This window comes from Rissa tridactyla, chromosome 3, assembly GCF_028500815.1.
Source record: "Rissa tridactyla isolate bRisTri1 chromosome 3, bRisTri1.patW.cur.20221130, whole genome shotgun sequence".
NCBI classification, from domain to species: domain Eukaryota; kingdom Metazoa; phylum Chordata; class Aves; order Charadriiformes; family Laridae; genus Rissa; species Rissa tridactyla.
Window position 1 is genome coordinate 16,604,180 of NC_071468.1, and position 21,245 is coordinate 16,625,424.

Sequence of the window (21,245 nt, forward strand, 5' to 3'; positions counted from 1 at the left end):
TGTGTCAACACAACTAAGTGCTATATAGTGTGTGATTAGTCATGTTTACTTTTACAGCATATAAGATACAGCTGTCTTGAGACAAACTGTAGGAAAACTTTATAGTTGATTCAAGCATGTTATTTTTCCCTGAGTAATGTTTAGAAGATATCAGCTTCAAGCCAGCCCGAGGCTTTGCTTACTTTAGGATTACTTGGGCATGTTACGGCATCTGTCTTGGGTAACTAATTTAACCTGGGAAGAAATCTGGAGATTATTCCTCTATAGTCATCTAGAATATACTTCCAAATTGTCCTCTTTACTTTTTATTTTCTTTTACTTAAATGGGGCTTTCACCCAGTGCTGGAGGTATACAGCCCGCAGCAGGCAATAAACAAAAAAAGGTGATTTATATCTTCTTGTTGGAGCAGAGTGCTCCACCTGCCTGTGGGGTGTCTCTCTTGCTACCAGTGTTAAAGGCAGTTCCCTGTTAGATTGAATTACTCATTAAGTGACAGGATTTGATATGGTTGAAGTCTTGTTAAATTCTACAGGCCAGAATATTTTTTTTCCCTTTACGTATCAAGTCTTACACTTAAGTTTTTGATGTTTTTTAAGTGCTCTTGTCAGTGTTTTACAAGACTACCAAAGTAATAACAAGTACAAAGTGATGAAAATTGGGGTCTTAGTTTTAAGAGGCTTCAAGCAGATAGCTACTGTGTCGGGTTTATGTCTTGAAATATCAGGTGATGATTTCAGCATGTCTTTTAGTTACCTTGTTCATTTCAAAGACGAGTTGTTTAAGCAGTGTTTACTTATTTATTTTGAACTCTTAGTACAGTGATAAAACAGTTGTGGAGTTTATTAAGATACGCAGGTCAAAAATAACCAAAACCTAATCCTAAAATTAGGTAGTTATACATTTTAGTCTTTAAACTTCTGAAGCTTTGCTACCATAACCAGTGATCAAAATGGCCCAGTTTCTTGACTGTGGGAGGACGCTTGTCCTGTATTTTCACAGTTGTGTTGCTGAAGCTTTCACCTTCAGTTACTTAGTGATGGTGAATCACAGTGCGTGCAAAACTTCCTAGAATTTAAGATTCTGCAAGGTGGGTTCCTACTAATGATTAGGACAATCAAGCAGTAAAGTACTAAGCATTCATGTTAGTAATCAAAGGCTGTAGTTTGAAGAAAGCAAAGTGCTAATTAGTACATACATTAAAACAACCTCTCCCCCCCCCACCCGCCCGGTAAATCTGTTAACTCTTAGTGTTGCCCCAGGGTGGTCAGAGGTTCAACTTGCACTGAAGTAATAGCTTCTAGAAACAGGAAAGTAATGCACTTTATCCTTGTCCTCTCTCTAGAGTTGAAAGACAGGATGAAGTAGTAATAACTGAATAGAACCAGCCAGACTGCAGTGCTGAAACTGGTGTGTTGTGCTCTTCCATGGGTTTTATGGCATGAAGAATCTTTGCTATAAGCTAAGTGATGGTGGTGTCTGGGTTTAAGTTGTTCAACAGCAAGGAGTGTAATGATGTTGAATCTCCATTACAAACACTGAGACGATACCAACAAATCCCAGGCACTTCTGTTACATTGTACATGGTATAATTTTGGATTATGATAACTCTTATTTCCCTTCTTTGGAAAGCAGATAAAGAATATGGAGAATGAGTAAGCTGTTCTGGGTGCGATGTGTCATATCAGTTTTATACTCGTTCTATTCTACTTAAGTGGTGGGATTTTTACTTTACAGTTGCCATTATAAACAGTTCTCTTTCCTTCTATAGCAGAGGTTATTTGGGCTCTAGAAGAGAAGAGATGATGTACTCAAAATAGTCTTATCTACCCTAAGAAGGTGGTATTGGAAGTAATTAGGAATACTGTTAGTAGGGTATATAAGTAGTTGAGGGGAAAATGAAGACAAAATTCAACTGTTCAGTGAAATCTGTCAGCAAAGTCTATAGTTGCACAAAAATAAGTGGCAGGAGGCCACGAGTGTCCCCGATATTTAAAAAAAAAAAAAAAAAAAAAAAAAAAAGACTTGAAATACGGTGTCACTGGAGTGTGACTTGCCTTACGGAGGTTGTATTCATGCTGTTGTTTGAGTATGCTGTAGGGCAAGTTTTGGAGCAGTTATCAAAATAGCTTAGAAAATCAGTTTAACTTCCCTATCAACATTTTACTCTAGTCCCTGCCTTTTGCTGTAGATAAGCAGTTTTAAATTGTAACTTATCTTTTGTACTTATTCTCCATTATGTTAACAGTAGACTCCTGCATGAAGTGTACAGGGCTGTGTTGTTCTGGAGGCTTTTATATTTCTAATATGCCAAAGTCACACATGACGCTGATGACTTTTTTTTTTTAAATTATAACTTCTGAAGTTGTACCTCTTTGGATAACTTGGCAACAGTGTTCTGCATGGTAGTGTTCCTGTAATGCTACCATGGAATTGTTAGGACTGGTGTTGCAAAAACTGTGTTTTAGGGTTTTCTGCACTTTTTACTTTTTCCTCTAAAGAAATGAAACTAACATGCCAAGTCCTAAAAGTAGGGAGTAATTAGATACAGATATGGTTATCACATTTAAGGGAAAGATGATATAACTTTATATTAGATGCAGTGAATGGAGAAGGAAGAGTTGGAGGGATTATGGTTTTTATTACAAGCTGGAAATAACATTATTTTTTTAATCTGATGGTGATCATCAGTATGAGGTGACCAAGAGGAGTGAAGTATGGTATGTGGCTACTACCTGAGCACCTCCATGCATCCCAGTGAGCGTGTGCATAGCTGTGAGAGGAAGCTCTTATCCCACCTGCCGCTAGTATATAAGTGTGAGGTCTGCTGGCTCACTGCATAGAACCAACCACTGAGGCTGTAAATAATTGGGATATCTTTCTTTTGCTTGTCTACATGTCAGAACACCAAAAAGTGTTGTCTTCACCTGGAAAAAACATACAGCGATGCTCTAACATTCCAAATAAACTAAGCAACAGGATAGGGAATGTAATATTGTTTGCCTGTCATGTACGGGACAATAGAGTACTACAGACATGTTAGAACATAAATCACCTTTACTACGTAATGTTTTATGCTTCACAAAGCTGTGTGGTAAGTTAATAGCACCGTATGTAGAAATTTTACTCTTTTGAAGAACTGAACATCTGTGAAAGCTAAGGGTGTCTTATGCTTTAACTTTGGATTTTACACATAGTAAGCCTTAAAGTTTTCATGTAAGCTTTAATAGGACAGGAACGTCTTAAACTTCATGATTATCCCTCTACTTAAGGCAGCTAGCAGTGTGTTTGAAACTGAGTAAACATTGACCAAATATGAGCATGAAAATAATGAGGTGCCTGAGGTCTGACAAAGCAAAGGAAAACAGCGATTGAACTGGTGGTGTATTCATTAGAAAAGCAAATGTAATTTGCTACACTTAATCTTCGTTCTGTTTCTCAGTGATCTGTCTTCAGAATTTACTTTTCTTCTTTAACCTGGTGAGTCTTGTGGACCGGAAATGTCTTTTCTCTCTGGTAACTGTAAAGAAGATGTGCAAACACAGAATAGTTGGTTTCATCTGGAAACAACCAAACTGTGTTTCTAATAAATTGATATTAGAAACTTCTTGGACTTCAGGTTTTTGAATATAGTAAATGAATACTTGATTTTTCTTTTTTTTTTTTTTAATCCACAAACATTTGTTGTTGGAATAGCAGGCTTGGTTGTTTTTTTTAAAGGAAAACAACCAAAAACTGTACAAGATGAAAGGAACACTATGAAATAGCAGTGATTACTTCTGAGAAGTGGTTTCTAAATATAGGAAACTATTTTTTTTTTCTGTAATCCTGAAAAATGATACAACACACAGGGAAAACAATTTAACATGGAACTGCAAAACAAAACCTCAGGCAGTGTCAATTTGTTATTGCTGTATGTTATGCGGCTATGCAAACATTCCATGTCAGCTCCTATGTAAGCAGGATGAGCACTTGTTGAGTGGGCCTGTTGTGTTGTGTGCTGTGATGCAGTCCTAAGTATGTGATTATCTACTTTTGGGTGCTTTTCTTGATAGAATGTAAGATTGGGAAGCCCGTCTAATTCAGGGTTTGAAGAAGGGTGACTGAAAAGGGAGTGAGTGTGAAAATGAGACAAGTTGAAGGGGCAATCCGAGAAATGAGATAGGAAGATACTTGGAGCCCTTAAGGCAGGAAGGGAATTCATGGCTAACTTAATTGCTGCACTGTTGTTGAAAAACCCAGGAAAAAGAAAATAAGTAATGAAACATTACATATAGCTGTATTTCTGAAGGGCATAGTAGAATGGTTTCTACTGTTCTGTTTAGGCTCAAACGTTTTCTGAAACTTCAGTCAACCTTTTTCCCCTGACTGCTGCTTTCTGTCATGTCAGAGGATGAAGTTTTTGCTGCTGCAGCAGAAGTACCTGGAATACCTGGAGGATGGCAAGGTCCTGGAGGCACTTCAAGTTCTACGCTGTGAACTGACGCCTCTGAAATACAATACAGAACGCATTCATGTCCTCAGTGGGTAAGTGTTTGGACTTTGAGAGCCCTTTTGGTGGAATTTTCAAAGGAATTATCTAGGTCTTGATAGCTGACACTGTGAAAGAAAAAAACCAACCAACCAAACACCTCAAACTGTATTAAAGCTATTATCCTGTTGATTAATAAGCTGTAGTGAGATATGCTAAAATGGTGAGTAAAGAAGACTGTTCAGTAGACAATATTCTGTTTCAGATGCTTGAAAACAACCTGATTATGATTTACTTTTGTAATACTAGAACTCAATACATACACATGCATGGTCATCTGATCTTGAATTATTAACCTGTTTTCTTAAATTTAATGAGTAAGTGAATATAGTCTGGTTTGTTCTTAGATGAAAATAAGACATTTCTAACTTCCTAAAATCTGTCCGTGTTTGTTTACTTCTATTGCCAATTTGTAGATGCTTCTGAAGGTGATGCATGTTTGTGTGGAATAGTTCCTTGCCTTTTTTCCTATCAGTGTCAAGCTTAAGTCATCTGTTTCCAGTTTGTTAAGAATGTTATGATATATATCATGCTTAAAAGTGAAAAGAATGATTCCAGAAAGACTTGGTCTGTTGGTGTGTGTGCGCTTTTTTCAAACAGGTATCTGATGTGTAGCCATGCAGAAGACTTGCGTGCAAAAGCAGAGTGGGAAGGGAAAGGAACAGCTTCCAGATCTAAACTTTTGGACAAACTCCAGAGTAAGATGTTCTAGTGTTTAGAATTTATTCCCACCTCTGTAAATCCGGTACATCTTACATAATGACATATCCCAGGGAATTGACTTTAACTGCATTTGCTAGTTGTTGTTTTTGTATTTCTTTGTTAATGGGGATATCTTTAGATGCCTATACCCTTTGGTCTTCTGTATCTAACCTTTTGCTGTCTCTGATAAACTGTTTGTAATAGGAACTTGTATTTCTTAGTTCTGCTGCATGCAGTAATAGTATAACTTGGTGACTAAATATGCAGTTCAGAGTGGCGGAGAGTGTTCTGTAAATGCCAGCTATACCGAGAGGATAAAACGAAGAGTGGCCTGTAACCACTAGTGATACTAGTACTGGTTGATAGTGGTCTCAGACTTTGTTATGAATTACAGTTCTTCCTCTTTCTTGTGGCTGGTGTAATACTATGTATCAGAGTTGTAAAACCCATGGTATTCTTTATTTTGATAGTGTTAATAGAGAATTCCTTAAATGAACACAGCTGATGCTGTTGTTTTATTATTTAAAATATTTTGTTAAATACTGGGTTTTGAGTTAGCTTGTGTAAACGGTGCTTCTTGGCCAGGATAACATGTGCTATAACTACAAATACCTTGCATACAGTTCTGCTTTTCAGAAGTTCGTGTTTCTAATTCCCGATGTATAGCTGTAAATTTGACAAGCTGTGTGCACTTTTTTCCTGTAGCTTTTAAGCTTTATTTACTAAGGTCTTTTCCAAAAACACTCAAATCAAAATATGCTGTTACTTGTAACTTGGTTTTGATATACCTTTGTTTTGTTTTATTACTCTTCTAAAGCGTATCTACCCCCATCAGTGATGCTTCCTCCAAGGCGTTTACAGAACCTGCTACGTCAGGCCGTGGAACTACAACGGGACCGGTGCCTATATCATAATACCAAACTAGATAGTAATCTAGATTCTGTCTCGCTGCTAATAGATCATGTTTGTAGTAGGTAAGAAACCCTTGCTACTTGTAAGATGGGCAACAATGTGTTTTCTTTGTCTTTTAAAATAATCTAATTGTACCTACTGTTAAAAGGAACATGACAGCTCTCTGAGTTGGTTTAACAGGTGTTGACTGGAAAAAGACAGTTCTCATTAAATAAGTAGTGGGGGAGGAGCAGAGAAGGTGTGTATGAAAGACTTTGGTAGCTGGATGTGGGGTAAATGGAGTCAGAACGAAGCTTAAAATTTTAATCAGATGGGTATGAAAAGAATATATTACTATGCTAATCCTTAGCCACTTGTTTCTTGTAATGATGGACAGCCAGTCCGTTTATTCATCAACACGTGATTGCTCTGTTTTTTCTCTGGAGAATCACTAGTATGTTACTTATCCAGACTCTGTCTTCAAGCTTGCTGGAATGCAGAAAACCTACTGAAGCATACTTCATGAAGTCAACTTTAATAGTGGCCAGTGAGGTGCTTTTAGACGCAAAGGTTAAAACAGGGTAGAAACGTGCAGTAAACATTTCTGTTTTACGTAATATGTAATATGAATGATATAGAGAACTACTTTCTCAGATTTTTAAGATAGTAAGAATTGAATGACTCTCACATCTACATATTAGCTCTTAAGGCTATCTGGATAACTTTTAACAAAACTAATGCTGATTCTGAATCTTCAGAATGCCATACCGTAGTAGACACGAAGCAGGAAGATGTTTGTTTGTAACAAATGGCTGACTTGAGTGGTTTTTTTCTCATCCAGCAGAACTTGGACGATGACCTAAAAACTCGGTGTAGCTTTTATTGAAAACTGTACATGGTGTAATAAGGGAACCATGGCTAGGACGGCTATAAAATATATGATACCCATATACGTTTGTTCATGTAACAGGCCAACCCTTGGGCTTATGAGGGAATCTTTTTTTTTTTTTTCATGTTAAGGTTAGCTCATCTGAGGAAGTTAAATGCTGATAAACTTGCTTATAGAAACTTTCTGAACTTGGCTGCTTTGACTTACGTTCTTGGGTTACTTGGAATCTGTTTTTAAAGATGCAGACTTCCATAGTACCTCACTGTAGCCATGTTAAGGTTTTAAAATTAACATCCTTGGCACTTTATGTATTCAAGTAACTTTTTTTTAGATTATTGTCTAGCTTGCAATTCTGCTACATCACATTGTTGCAGCAGTTTTGTGTGTGCATGGACATTTGACTGTACCCCCTTTTAAGTGCTATTGGAAATTATCAGATACTGGAATTGTGGCTTCCCTACTTCAGAAGTGATTCTTAAAATCAGACTAATAGAAAGAGATTTAATTTTAGTCTTTTTACAAGTCCATAAATAACATTGGATGTTCTATAGGGGTTTGTGATTACTCAAACCCCAAAGAGCATTCAAGCCAACTGCAAAGAACATGGTTTACTGAAGTTGGACTTAGCTGAAGCCAGATATAAAAGATAGTATATGCAACAAATCTGGACTTGAATGTCACCTATCTGAATCTGTTTGCTGACATAAGTTTAGCCATAGGTGGTGTGTCTGGATTATTTTTTTTTTTTTTCCCACCTAATGTGGTACTTCCTAAACTTGCATATTTGGTATGTATACATACATACTCGTGACTACTTTAATTTCAAAAAAAACCCACTTCAAAATAAAGGCTTCCATTCTGTCCTCAACTCAACCTATTGTACCTACCTATTGCAGGGGTCTGAGATCAGTATGTGGTGCGCTGTACGTGCTGCCATGCTTGGGCATAATGAGGTGAGTTAAAGACAGTGGAAGCCAAATTTTGATTAAACTGACAGAAGTAACAGTAGTCTAATAGCTTAGATGATTTAAGTTCTGTAATACTTAAATGGTAGAACACTGATAACTTTCCCTTTTTTATTTGGAACTAATCTGTTTTGGACTTCTGGCAATATTTTCATCAAGCATGCTTGCATTGCACTAATAGGTAAAATATTTAACTAAAACTTAATCACTTAATAAGAGTGGGAGATAAGAGGGAGAAACTGCTGGGAGTGAAGGTGAGGGATTTCATCTTATTGTGTGTGAGATTTTGATAATAAAGAATTGATGCTCTTGGGGGTGGTCTTTTTTTGTTTTGAGAGCCTTCAGCCTAGTTTCAGTTTGTTTGGGTACACTCTGCTTCCCCCCCCCAAATTCTTTTGTCTTGCTTTCATGTAAATAAACTTTAGTCTGAGTTTAGAAACAGTGAAGCCCCAATGAGAGGTGAATGCTGATGCTTTCTAGGTACTAGCTTAATGTAGCATTTTTGAAAAAGAACCATTTTGGAAGTTGAGGAATAGATCTTCTGTTGTATGTACAAGGAATAAAAAAGTATCTCTTTGATGTTTTATTTATGATTTTGAACTTCTGTAAATACAACAGATAACTTTATTAGATACTTTGTTTCAGTATGTGAACAACATGATTCAAGTGTATTGTGCTGAACAGAACAATTTGTAATGAAACACTTCAAAAAAGAAAAAATTAAAAACCTCTGAGCTACAACAATACCTAATTACCAAAACCAGAAACTGGTAACAACTGGTTTTGATTTCTTGTTTCAAGACTGCTGCTATTTCCTCCTGCAGAAGGTTTATTTAATGCATGCTTTGCTACCTGTGAAGTCAAACTTGCCGGATTGTATGTTTCATTAGTTAAGTGAAGAGAACTTTTTGTGAGAGCACTCTGATCTGACTGGATTGCAAATAGCATAGTTCAATACTGGGACATGTCTGCAGCAGCTGTATCGACTGTGCCTGTTACCTTTTTTAGGAACCTAAAGACCACCTTACTATGGAACTTGTGTACTCCAGCATTATGCTGCTTGCTTTTCATGTCTGCAAAACCTTGGCTGTTTTTCTTTATGCTTTAAAATACAAGAGCTATTGTTCTATAGGGTATTTTTTTTTAAATGGAATATGCTGGAAAAGGCTCTTTTGGGACACAGTGTGCCCCTTGTACTTCGTATTATGGATAAAGACTCTTTCACCTTCTAGAACAAATTGCTGCTCTGAGGAAAAACATTAACTTATTACAATGTGACTAAATAATAATGAAATGCTCTTCCTGTAGGTGCACATATCTATATAAGGGCTTGCCTACTTCCCTCTAGACTTCAAGGAAAACAAAGTCTTCTTTCATGGGTGGGGCTTTTTACCTTGGGCTCAGTGTTGTTCTAGTGGCAACTAGACAGCTCTTGGTCAGCTTAAAGCGGGAGCGGAACAGACTTGTGTTTCTCTATAAACGAGTAAGTAGACATACCCAAGGAAGCCAACTACGGATATGTATATGTACATGTACACTTTGTCTGTCCTCCTCTACCATAAGACGGGAAGTGAGGGATGTATGGTTCTTAGTGCTGCTCAATAGTCTTTAAGCAGGGAGTATAGGAAGCATCTTCTAGTAAAAGAAAATGGATTGAGAATATATAGACGCTGTATTAGGCAGAAATTTTTCTAGCTTCTGGTAAGAAGTAGTTTTTTGGGTGTCTGTCAGCCTGGCTACCACCAAACTGTATTTTTGAATGCAAATTTACAGGAAGTAGGGTGTTGGGTTTTTAGGTTTCTTTTAGGCCAGTTTTTGTCCAGGGATAAGTATGTTCACAGAGACCGTCGTTGTTACATTAGTACTGCTGTGTCCCATTAGAGTTTTGTTGCACTGTTGGCACTGAGCACCATAAAAACTCAACGTAAGACTAAACTGCTTCGGGATCCCTGCAGTTCAAGAAACAACGTCTATGGTTAGAGACTACCTTTTAGTGCCTCTGAACAATGAACTTGTAGTTAACTGGAGTACTACTTATAAAAGCAGTCATCTACTGTAAAAGCCTACATTGATTTTAGCTTAGCTCTAAAATTCTTGTACAGTGGGCAAGCTATAAATAAAATAAAATTTGTCTCTAGTTCTTGCCTAACTTCATATTTTGACTGTTAGCTTTTCCTCAGTATGTAACTAGAAGATTAAATATTAGCTCTGGAGAAATGTTTGACTCTTCTCCTTCAGTAGTTTATCATATAATACTTTGTTTGATAAACACTTAACGTTTTACAAAATAACATAGATTTTGTGAGGGAAAACAGTTCAACTTGAAAGCTCATAATGGTATCATGTTAGTTATGCAAAGAAAGTGAAAAATGGCAATGAAGGGAAGGAAACACCTAACTTACTGCAAGATCACATTCAAGAAAAAGAAGACTTCTTTTACTCCACTTTTATGTAAGAATCACTCCTAAAGATTTGTCAAGATACAGCTAAGCAAGTTAGGTAGTTACAGAAACCTCACTTGTAAACAAAACATTGCATGTAGGGTTCAAAGAGTTTGGACTCCAGTATTTTCCTTATACATCATAGAAGCGTATAGTAATTACTGTTACACTCCTAATGAGGTCAGTTTTATTCCAAATTACATGAAAGCATAAGAAATTATGCAAGTGGAATAGGAGTAGTTCTAAGTTCTTAAAATTAGTTACGATCGCTTGGTGGTATCAGCTTTTTACCAGATAAGAGACTTCATTCTGTGCTTATTTGAAGCAGCTGTTAATAGGGGATTTTTCCAAGTTGTCTGCTCTTACACTTAAATAAGTTTTTGTTTTAATTTTTGCTAGCTCAATTTTAAAAAAAATCTTAGTGCTTTCTTATTAATCTGTGAATACATCCTTTTCTTTTCCCAGGAAACAGTTTCCATGCTATACACAGCAGATACTAACGGAGCACTGTAATGAAGTGTGGTTCTGTAAATTCTCCAATGACGGCACTAAACTAGCAACGGGATCTAAGGACACAACTGTTATTATATGGCAGGTTGATCCAGTAAGTGTGCAGCATCTTAAATGTGTATGATTTGTCTTTCACTTCCCTCTTTTTTTCTCTTTCTAGGATTCTTTGATTTTTATTTTTTTTTGTATGACAGGCTAACATGTATTGTAGCTGCTGACTAGGGTATTTCTCTAGGGTGTAAAAGACTGAAGATCACAGTCAGTGTGAGTTGGTGAAGGAGGACATTGAAAACTCACAAGCCTGAGTGTAACAGGCTTGAACTGTTGGCTGCTTTGGGGCAGGAGCTTTGTGTGCCCCTAGCTGGTACCACATGGTAGAGCCTGCTGATGCCCTCCAGGGGAGCTTCTCAGCTGGAAGGGCTCGAGAAGCATTGGGTGAGAGTGGAAGGGGCATGGCAGTGAGGAATCTTTCTTCTAGTCACTCTTACTAGCAGTACTTCTAATCTGTGTATGTGCCTAACCCCTTTCTGTTCCCTTGTTATTACTACTAGTACACTTGGATCTAACTACTCTATCCATTTCACCATTTATTAACTTAGTTCTGAGTAACAAAATGGTATGTGCTAAACTGAAGTTGTATCATTATACTACTCCATGCTAGTTGCTGTTGTAAGATTTGCCTTGGCTTGAGGCGAGGATTTAAACACTTGTCAGAATTCACTGACATGTGGAAGTATACCCATCCATTTTCTTACAGACTGTGGTTTTAGGATTTGATACTAATATGTGGCACTGTTTCTCTTATATGAAATATCCTACATCTACAAGATTTATGTATTGTTACGTAAATAAAAAGATTGAGCAGTGAATCTAAGACTGTTTTAATTGATTTGTGGAAGTGATATGAAAGTATGTCCATGTATTTCATAACACTTGAAAACTGAATAAACTCGAACATACGCACACAGTATTTGAAGTTGTTAACGCTTGTAAAACACTATCAGAAGTAAGAATCGTACAGTTTTTAACCTACCAACTGGTATGCTAAGTGGAAGATGAAACGTTTTTGCAATTCCATACTGGCTTTCAGTAGGATTTGAGAGCTGAATTTAATCCTTTCCTTCCACTACAGGTTAGGAAGCCATATAATTTGGGTCCTTTTTGCTGTTAAGAAGATGGGAGAACTTAAAACCCTGTTCTGTGTGCATAGCTGTTACATAGCCTGTGAGCAAGTGCTATGGATTTTTCAGGCATAGAACCGTTGCGGTTTGTTACTGGGGCCAGTGTGCTCTGGGCCAAGAGATGCATAATGGCATAATCTGACTTCTGTTATTTAGTTAGGAAATGATCTGTATTTTTTGTGGGGTTGTTTTTGTTTGTTTTTTACCAAAGTAATTCTCTAAGTAAATTAAGGATCAAATCTTTTTTGCAGTTGACTTGTCACTTGATTGTAGAGGCCCATCTTCCTTTTATATTGGTGGGTTTTAATACCCAACATCTTGATTAGCACATTTTATAGTGAATTGTTAGCAAATATCTGGTGAGTGTTTAGACTAACCTTCTTGGCCGAGGGTTACTAAAGGAACAAAATCTCTAATAAATAGTGGGAAAGCAGCTTTCTATAGAGTTTTATCTTCTGTATTTGAGTACTTTTAAAAAAAAAAAAAGTAAACCCTTTCAAGGAGCTAGATACCTCAATAACATTATGCCACATAACTTAAATAGTTCATTTTCATATTTGCCAGAGCACGCTTCTCACATTTCCTGTAGCAGTTGACAGTGCCTTTTGAACCATAAGTTTAATCAGGTTTTCAAAGTTTTAGGTATATAGAATTATTCTAGTCTATATGCATAAACTACAGGGAAACATCCATCCAACTCTGTGTGGACAAGCCATGGGAGAACACTGTTTTAAATTAACAGTGTTACATTTCTTTTTCCACGCATACTTCATGTGTGTGAGAATCCTTCATTTCTCCCTTTCTTTTCTTCATCACCCCTCTTGATGTATAATGACATTGCTTCCATGTCTCTTCTTCGTTTCATACCATGAATTTCTTATTTCTTTTCTAAGACACAGCTACATGTCTGAGCTGCCTTAACCCATGCTTCTGTTTTTCATTTTCATTTGTTCGTTTTGAAGTTCTTACGCAGACTGAGCAGCATTAAGTAATGTCTTGAGTGAACTAGGATGTCTGTGTGGAAGACATTATTTGACTGTTACTAAGCATGGCAGAATCTCTAGAGCACAAAGGATAAGCACAGTAGGCGCATCACCTTGTCTGGCACACGTCTTCTTGGATAGAGCTCTCCAACTTGTTCGTTACAGAAACCTTCCTTTTTTTTCTGCACTTCCTAAAAACTGTTGACAGGTTTTTGGCTTTTCAGCCAGGGATCTCAACTACTACAGAGTTAAGTTGATACCTGAATAGTTCTTTCTTCTACATAACAAAAATCTGGGAAGCTAGATGTAAGGGACAGAAGTGCTGGTATTTCTTTTGGTGGTGGGTGGGAAGCAGATTGACTAAACTTGGGGCTGTTTTCCTGAAATATCATTGACTGCTGGTCTAGAGCAAAACATGATATAGCAGTTTTGCTGTATTTGCAGAGAAGTATGAGAGATAGCAATAGCCGCAAAGTACTATCATTAGAAGGGGAATAGAAAACGTGATACAGAAGTGACAGGCTACTTAATCCTGATGTAAAAAGAAACACATCAGTTGCAGGCGCGCTCCAGGATGTGAGATGATGTCAGACATGACTCTGTTTCCTTGCAGATCAGTTTAGCTACAGACACAGCAGTGTCTAATGCATTTCAGGAATAATAATTAGAATGGAAAAGGAGACTTGAGGAGGTCCATTTGTTTGCCTCTTTTTCAGTGTGCTTTGAAGATTATTCTTAGCCTGCTTTCTTTTGAAGAGTTTAGCTTTTCTAGCTAACAGAACCTTCAAAGCTGCAGGCTGGCTGAGAGTCACCAAATCCCTTGCAGCTGATCCCAGGAAACAGTTCTTGGTGTCACTCTGTTGACCGTGTTCTTTCTCTTTAGAACCAGGAGGTGCTCTGCTGTTTAATACTAAAACAAAAGAAAGAGAGGGGACAATAAGAGACATCAAGGTAGATTTTCAAACAAGTCACTCGTTTTAAAGATAAGTGGGAGGTATAAACATTGCCCATGCAGGACCCGGGGAGTGGGGGGAAGAAGGGGTGAGGGAGGAAAATCCACTTGCCCTTTTCCAACAGGCTTCACAAAAACTACTGTCAACAGTTTAACAAGCTCAGTTCTACTTTCTGTATATGCATGTTGCTGTCGAGTCAGTGCTAATACTGTATTGAAGCAGGTTTCTGTATTTAGGAAGCCAGTGTATGGTTGTTTCACAGTATCCAGCTGTACTATTTATTTTGATAAGCTGCTTGAAAGTCAAGTTCCTCTGACAAGGCAGCACTAGAAGAGTTGTAGCATAAAGGTGATACAAGGTACTCTGTGTGAGCCAAGTATGCTTCATTCACTAAATCTGGCAGAAAAGATAGAACAGCTTGCTGTAGGCAGCACTAAGAACACCTCTCAAGGAAGCTTTTAAAAATATCTTTCTGTAAAACTTTTCCTAAGCAGCACACACAAAATATACTCAAGTTTATAAAAACATTGGCACTTGGAGGTTTTTCCCTTCTCAGCATGCATAAAGGTTTTGGTTCTCTGTTTAACCGTAAGAGAGTCCCGGCATGTCTTTACTTTTATGAAAGTAACTTCATTATGTAAAATATGGATAATGGTACTTTGTATACGAGTAGATGTAGAGAGACTTGACACTACAGAAATCTTCTGTACTAAACCAAGTGTAATGTAACGTGCAACTCTGTGTGCAACAGTATTTTGGGAGTTTCATGTTCAGAATCATGGAAGACTAGAACAAAATTATCTACAAGTGTTCTTTTTTGCACGTTGAAACTTAGAAGCTTTCACTTTGTTTCTACTCTGTAAACTAGCAGCTGCTTTTCCAATAGGAACCTATTCATATGCCTTGTAAAATGCAGGTGCCAAGTTGCATCAAGCAAACTTGCCGTGCTGTGCTTGGACACGCTGTATACGTGAAATCTAGTAGGAGTTTATTTGCATTATCTTAACAGAATCTCTCTTGTTTCAGGATACTCACCAGCTAAAACTACTTAAGACGTTAGAAGGTCATGCATATGGTGTCTCTTATATTGCTTGGAGTCCAGATGACAACTATCTTGTTGCCTGTGGCCCAGATGATTGTTCTGAGCTTTGGCTCTGGAATGTACAAGTAAGTGGTGACTAAGAGTAAAAAATAAGACTTTGTGGTCAGCCTACTGCTTTTGTTTCAATATGTAAATATGCTAAGCATGAAGGAAGTCGCTTCTACAGACTTGTTGTACAAAGGTGTGATTGTGTAAAGAAGAGAGACTGATCTTTTTTGGGTTTTTTTCCCTAATTTGAAATACAGACTATGTTGGCCTACAAATTCTGTACTCCGTTTGTACAGAAATGAAATTAGAGTTCAAGTTTAAGTGTCCAGGACTGTGCATCAATTTTAGTGTATCTGGTTACAGATCACTTCTGAGAAGGGATGGTGTAAATCCATAGGACCTTAGAGGGCTACTGAAGAGATGAGCAGAGTAAATTAATCAAGAGAAACACAGGGTAGAATTATCATCTAAGGGGAGCAATTGCTCGCTGAAGATTTTGATAAGTAGCAGAAGTAAAAGATACAAGTTATTTTTATTTTGTGTAACCCTCCCAGTGATATTGGTGGAAGGTCCACAAAGGCTTAAATGTATGATTTCAGAACTTTGTTTTTCAGTCAGACACTAGATTATTTAGCTGTTTCCTCCATGAATTGAAACACATTTTCTGCTATTGATTTTTTTTTTTTTAACGGACACTTGAATTGATGTAAAAGCTTCCCCTACCTTGGTTGTGGTTTATATAGTCTTTCTTTTACTGTCTTGGACTCCAAACTAATTTAGTTTCCTAAAACAAAAACGCTTCCTTTTTTTTCACCCTTGGAATACTTTTCTTGTGTTCAATTGATTAAATTGGCACAGTGAAGGCCACTAGAGCTGGCACAAGGGAATAGAGAGAAGCCTTTACTGTTTTGACAACGGTAAGCCATTTACTGGCTCTCTGTTGTGTGAAACAGTAGTGTTATAAGCTGTGGATGAAAGCTAAATTTTGGCATGGAGAGCTACAGCTCAGGGAGGAAAATGTTCTAAACGCTCTGATACTCCAGCTTTTTACTAAAATGTATTTTGTCATCTCCATTTTCTTTTGGTCTCCTCCTGCGTCCTTGCTTTCTATGTTTGTTTTCATTTCATATTGCTCGTCTCTTATGTGTTCTTCCAACTTCTTTCAATTCCTCTCTTTACTTATAATCTTCCAGTTGTCTGACACACCAACTAGTCCATCTCTCCTGATTTGAGGGACAAAAGAAATTGTCCCAAATCAAGTCCAGGCTTACTGGAGATGTTGAAGTAGTTCTGCCTTTTTATTGCATTATTCATAGGTTTGTGTTGCTTTTTAATAAACTTGTTGAAATAATGCATTTCCAAACACTACACATGTCAGATAAAATTATCAATGCTTTTTTGGGAAAGGGCTCTGGCCTTATAAGGCCTTGCTGCCTTTGTTTATTTTCCAGACTGGGGAGCTGAGGACAAAGATGAGCCAATCTCACGAAGACAGTTTAACAAGTGTGGCCTGGAATCCTGATGGGAAGCGTTTTGTAACGGGAGGTCAGCGTGGGCAGTTCTATCAGTGTGTAAGTTCTCTGCATCTGTCCCATTGAAAAGAAAGCAAGAAGTGAAAGTTCTGTCACAGTCAAATCTGAGGCTCGTGTTTTTTCGTATGTGCACACGCTAAAGCTTCTGATCCTTTGTAATTCAAAGAAGCAATACAGTAATGCAAGTATTTCAGCAGCACTTCTGTTTGTATGTAGCAATCAGAGGGGTTCAAGCATCTTTTGTAGATGCCTAAAGGAGAGTTTGTGGGCTGGGAATTTCTTTCTTAGCTGCTTTTGTCCACAAATGTTGTTTATTCCACAGGTTTTTTTTTTTTTTTTACTATGTCTGTCTTAATTTTTTGCGTGCTGTCTTTGCTTAGTGTGAACAGAAATTTGAAACCCTCATTACTTGACTAGTGTTGATTTTGGGTGGTGGTCCACAGTCTCACCCTACTTTATTTGTCACCTGAATTGGTGCCCAGAATAATAGTGCAATATGCAAACCTCACCCACTGCAAAGGTGAGCTCTGTGACGTGACGTAGATTGCACGTGTCACGCACAAGAAAATAAGTGATGAAAGGCATTCTTAGCTCTCCAGGACAGTTAGATACCTACAAAAGCTCTTGGTTAAGACAACCAAGGCCTAATTCATTAAGTTCTCTCTTTTACAGGGTGAGATTGCTTTCTGTAGCAATTGTCTGAACAGAAGGTGGAAAAGATGCTTTTGTCACAACTCCTCAGAAAATTGAGACTAACAGTTTTGTTCTGTTTTTTGTTTTTCTCTTTGTGATTAGGATTTAGATGGTAATCTGCTTGACTCCTGGGAAGGGGTGAGAGTACAATGCCTTTGGTGCTTGAGTGATGGGAAAACTGTTCTAGCGTCGGACACACACCAGCGAATTCGGGGTTATAACTTTGAGGATCTTACAGACAGGAACATGTAACTACCTCTTTCTTTGGTTTTTGAACTCCTGGTTCTTGCTATCAGAAGATGATTGAGGAAGGGTTTGTGGAGCAGGATGGGAAATAAATTCTTAAAATGCTCTCAGTATTAAAAGAGGAGGAGGACAACATGGGATAAGAATTAATGACTTCCAGTTGCAGCAAGAAGCATTAGATCGAGTATTAGAAATAACTTCATATAAGCATTGGAGTAGGTTTCTGGTGGATGTTTTGACGCTTCTGTCATCAAGAGTTGTCTTCATCTCGATTCCTGACATATTTTAGTAGATCCTGCCTTGAAGTTAGGAGTTGGATTTGAGGTCTGAAATCCCTTTTGGTCTTGGGATTTGTCATAAGTGTAAGCAAATTATCACAGACCTGACTTGTACTGACATAAAGAGACATACCTAATTTCAAATTCAGAACTATCCTTCCCTGATAATATTGCAGAGACAGGACGTGCCTTTTGTCTTGGTGTTGCATCATTGTTTGGTTAAGCGTACTCTTAACACCAATGTGTCTTATCATTTCAGAGTGCAAGAAGATCACCCTATTATGTCGTTTACTATTTCAAAAAATGGCCGTTTAGCTTTGTTAAATGTAGCAACTCAGGTGAGTTGGTGATAAGTGGAAACGCAAATAAATCTGCTTGCAACTGCTACCCGTTTTTAAATATTTAGATGCGAATTGGAATATTTGATATTAAACAACTGCATTTCGTGTAATACGAAGGCCTTAATATTCATAAGCGTAGCATGGCATTCTCTGACAAGAAGGCAGTCTCATTTTTGAGACTCGCTTTTTTTGACTGATTTACAGTCGAGTTTCATACTGTGAAATGTGTACCATTAAATGTTTTATTTATTTATTTCTACTTTTGGAGCCTTGGGTAAGAATAGGAGCTTTCGGAATAGAAGGGACCACAGACTGGAAGTTTAATCTAGTAATTTGGTATATCTTTATGCTTTTGATTTAGTAACAGTACTGAAGTTGGCTGAAGTAATGTACTTTCATGTTTAATTTTTTATAGTGTTTCAAAAGAATGCAATGAATAATGTTTAATGGTAAAATAACATTCTTTATACTTACTCCCAGGGAGTTCACTTATGGGACTTACAAGACAGAGTTTTAGTGAGAAAGTATCAAGGTGTTACACAAGGATTTTACACAATTCACTCATGTTTTGGAGGTCATAATGAAGATTTCATTGCGAGTGGCAGTGAAGGTAACGTCATTCCCCTTTGTGAAGAAAACTGGAACGCTGTATCCTTCCTATACCTTACTTTTATAATGTTGTTGTTAGCAACTGTCATCTATAAAAGCAAGCAGCTGATTCATTAAATAAGTTTGAGGAGCACTGAGATTGTGGCATACTTGAAGAAATAATTGTGTGCTAGCAGAAAGAATCTTTTCAGAGGATGGTGGTAGTAGTAGAAAGCATTAATGACACTTTTTTGTGTTGGTCCTCTAAAGCAAAAGCACCTGCACAGTTTTAATTAGAAGTGGGTGGGGTGTTCTTGAGGCTTTTTCTTTTTGTGGTATGGTACTTAGGTCTATGGCTTGACTCAAAAATACTTCTGGGCGGTAACAGCTTCATTTGCCTGTTGAAGATACAGGTGTGGTGAGGTTATTTTAATTTCAATAGATTCATCATCTTAATTATGGACAGAGTAGTTTCAAATTAAGCATGGTCTCAAATTAAGCAGTTGTTGACATAGTCTGGTAGGGTTTCTTGGTGATCAAAAGCTTTGTGGTATGTTTTTATTCAACTGCCTGTGGCAAGGATAGAAATTAGTTAATGGTTTGTATCTTAAATTGGTTCGGTTCTGTCACTGATGTATTGCCATCACCTCCTATGGAGGTCACTTAAGATTCTAGTCTATGTAGGGCTAAGAATTACACTTGGAACATGTAAGCAATCACTGTTAGTACTACATAACTCACAGCTGTTAGGAAATAAGGTTGGCCAGGATATTTACTACTGTCCTTTTCTGGAAAATACCAAATATGTCTAAAATAAAAACAAATTTTACCCTGTGACCAGACCCAGTGGAATAGAAGGACTGAAGGACAGCACCTCCAGCCCTCCAATCTGGTGTGAACCTCTTCATGCTGGAACAAAGTTCTTGGTTTGGGACCCGAGTACTTGAAAGCTCAGGATTTGTGTTGAGCCATATTGATGTGTAGGTGTAGATACTACGGTGCATCGGTCCTTCCCGTGCACCCCCCCCCCCCTTATTTATTCTTTATTATTTAATTGTCTAAGAACTACTGAGCAGTAATTGAAACTGATGGCACTCTATTTGGATTTGGACTGTCTGAAGCTGTTGCCTCTTTGCACTGAATTGTTGTAAATGTGGCTACTGAGAAAGTGGCCACAAAAAACAAGTGAACAAAACAAAAATGACATCACTTTGTTGTAGCCTTTTTTTAAAAAAAAAAAAAAAAATATTGATTACACTGTCATAACCTCTTAAACTTTAACGTATGTTGTCAGCTAGGTAGGCTTTTTTCTAACACATCCCTAGGAAGAAAATGGAGGTCTCTTTCTGAGAGGGGAAATTTGCTGCCTTAATCTAGTTAACTTGTTTTTTCCAAAAGAAAATACAGGCATTCTGACAAGCACCAAAGTACTGGTTTGTGTTTAGGCTCTGATTCTCCCAGACAGCAGAGGCTTGCGTGTCCAGTGTTTAAGCAGAGAGTGAATTGTGTTGTTTGATTAATAGCATGGATATGTAGTCTCTTGAAGTCCTAAGTGGAATGTAAACACAACCAGAACATTTGCATCAAAGCAAGTATATATAAAGGTGATACACTCAAATGAGCTGATTAAGCAGAAGACAAGGGAGTTATCACGTGGTTCCATGATGATATTCTAGCAGGTAGGTCAGAGAGAAAGTTTGTTTTGTAAGGGCTTGGGAGGAGGAATAGAGGAAAACTGGTTTGTTGGCTAAGCCTTCAGGATGACATCTACATTAAAACCTTTCAAATAGATTAAAATACTTTCATTTGATATGCTAGACCTAAATACTAGGCTTTTGTGTAATACTAGTAACACGTACTTGTTCAGTTTGTATAGCTCTCTTTGGAATATTCCAAAGACATTCCTAGAGAGGTCAACCCACAGGCTTGTTAAAGGCTGCTAGTCTACAGTTGGGAGGAGAAAAACAAAACAAAACCCCAAACAACTGGTCTTTTATTCTTAAATACAGTTAGTTATAAAGCAGTACCACTTCTCTAAAAACTGCAGTGGAGTGTCTGACCAGTTTACTATTCTATTTCTAGCATGTTCTTAGAAGTAATTAAAAGCTTCCCATCACAAAATAAGATCTGTAGGGCTATTGCATCTACTTTAATATGTACAAATTCATATCTTTAAATGATTAAGATACAAGAATTAATTGTTGTCAAAGACAGTAATAGCTCACAATCTGAGACATTAAGCTGCTTTGTCCTCCCTCATTTGCCCTGTTTGCTCTTTCACTGGAATGTTTTAGGTCTTCAGTATTAAGATGTATTTCGTAAACTATAGAGTGATCTTATCTAGTACTCATCAACAGGTGGTGGTTGTAAATATTCTGCGTTAGTACTCATGACTTTATAATGCATGTACTAATCTGTAAATAAGAGTGAGGG

General features: G+C 37.5%; 2 protein-coding genes across 6 annotated transcripts in view; one reads left to right on the forward strand and one right to left on the reverse strand.

Annotated features, from left to right (window-relative positions):
* WDR26 (WD repeat domain 26) overlaps positions 1-21,245 on the forward strand; it is a 28,634-nt gene that overhangs the window by 4,605 nt on the left and 2,784 nt on the right. For 2 of the 5 annotated variants that reach the window (XM_054194754.1, XM_054194750.1), the window contains exons 4-12: positions 4,389-4,525; positions 5,130-5,227; positions 6,049-6,205; positions 10,883-11,021; positions 15,071-15,211; positions 16,586-16,705; positions 17,462-17,607; positions 18,143-18,221; positions 18,705-18,834. In XM_054194754.1, coding sequence (XP_054050729.1) covers positions 4,389-4,525; positions 5,130-5,227; positions 6,049-6,205; positions 10,883-11,021; positions 15,071-15,211; positions 16,586-16,705; positions 17,462-17,607; positions 18,143-18,221; positions 18,705-18,834 — 1,147 coding nt within the window. Of the gene's footprint in view, positions 1-4,388; positions 4,526-5,129; positions 5,228-6,048; positions 6,206-7,907; positions 7,965-10,882; positions 11,022-15,070; positions 15,212-16,585; positions 16,706-17,461; positions 17,608-18,142; positions 18,222-18,704; positions 18,835-21,245 lie in introns of all 5 variants that reach the window. The other 3 variants (XM_054194749.1, XM_054194751.1, XM_054194752.1) reach the window with 3 other exon arrangements.
* CNIH4 (cornichon family AMPA receptor auxiliary protein 4) overlaps positions 11,794-21,245 on the reverse strand; it is a 28,544-nt gene continuing 19,092 nt past the window's right edge. Inside the window, exon 5 of the mRNA XM_054194758.1 lies at positions 11,794-14,001. Coding sequence (XP_054050733.1) covers positions 13,971-14,001 — 31 coding nt within the window. The 3' untranslated portion in view covers positions 11,794-13,970. The remainder of the gene's footprint in view (positions 14,002-21,245) is intronic.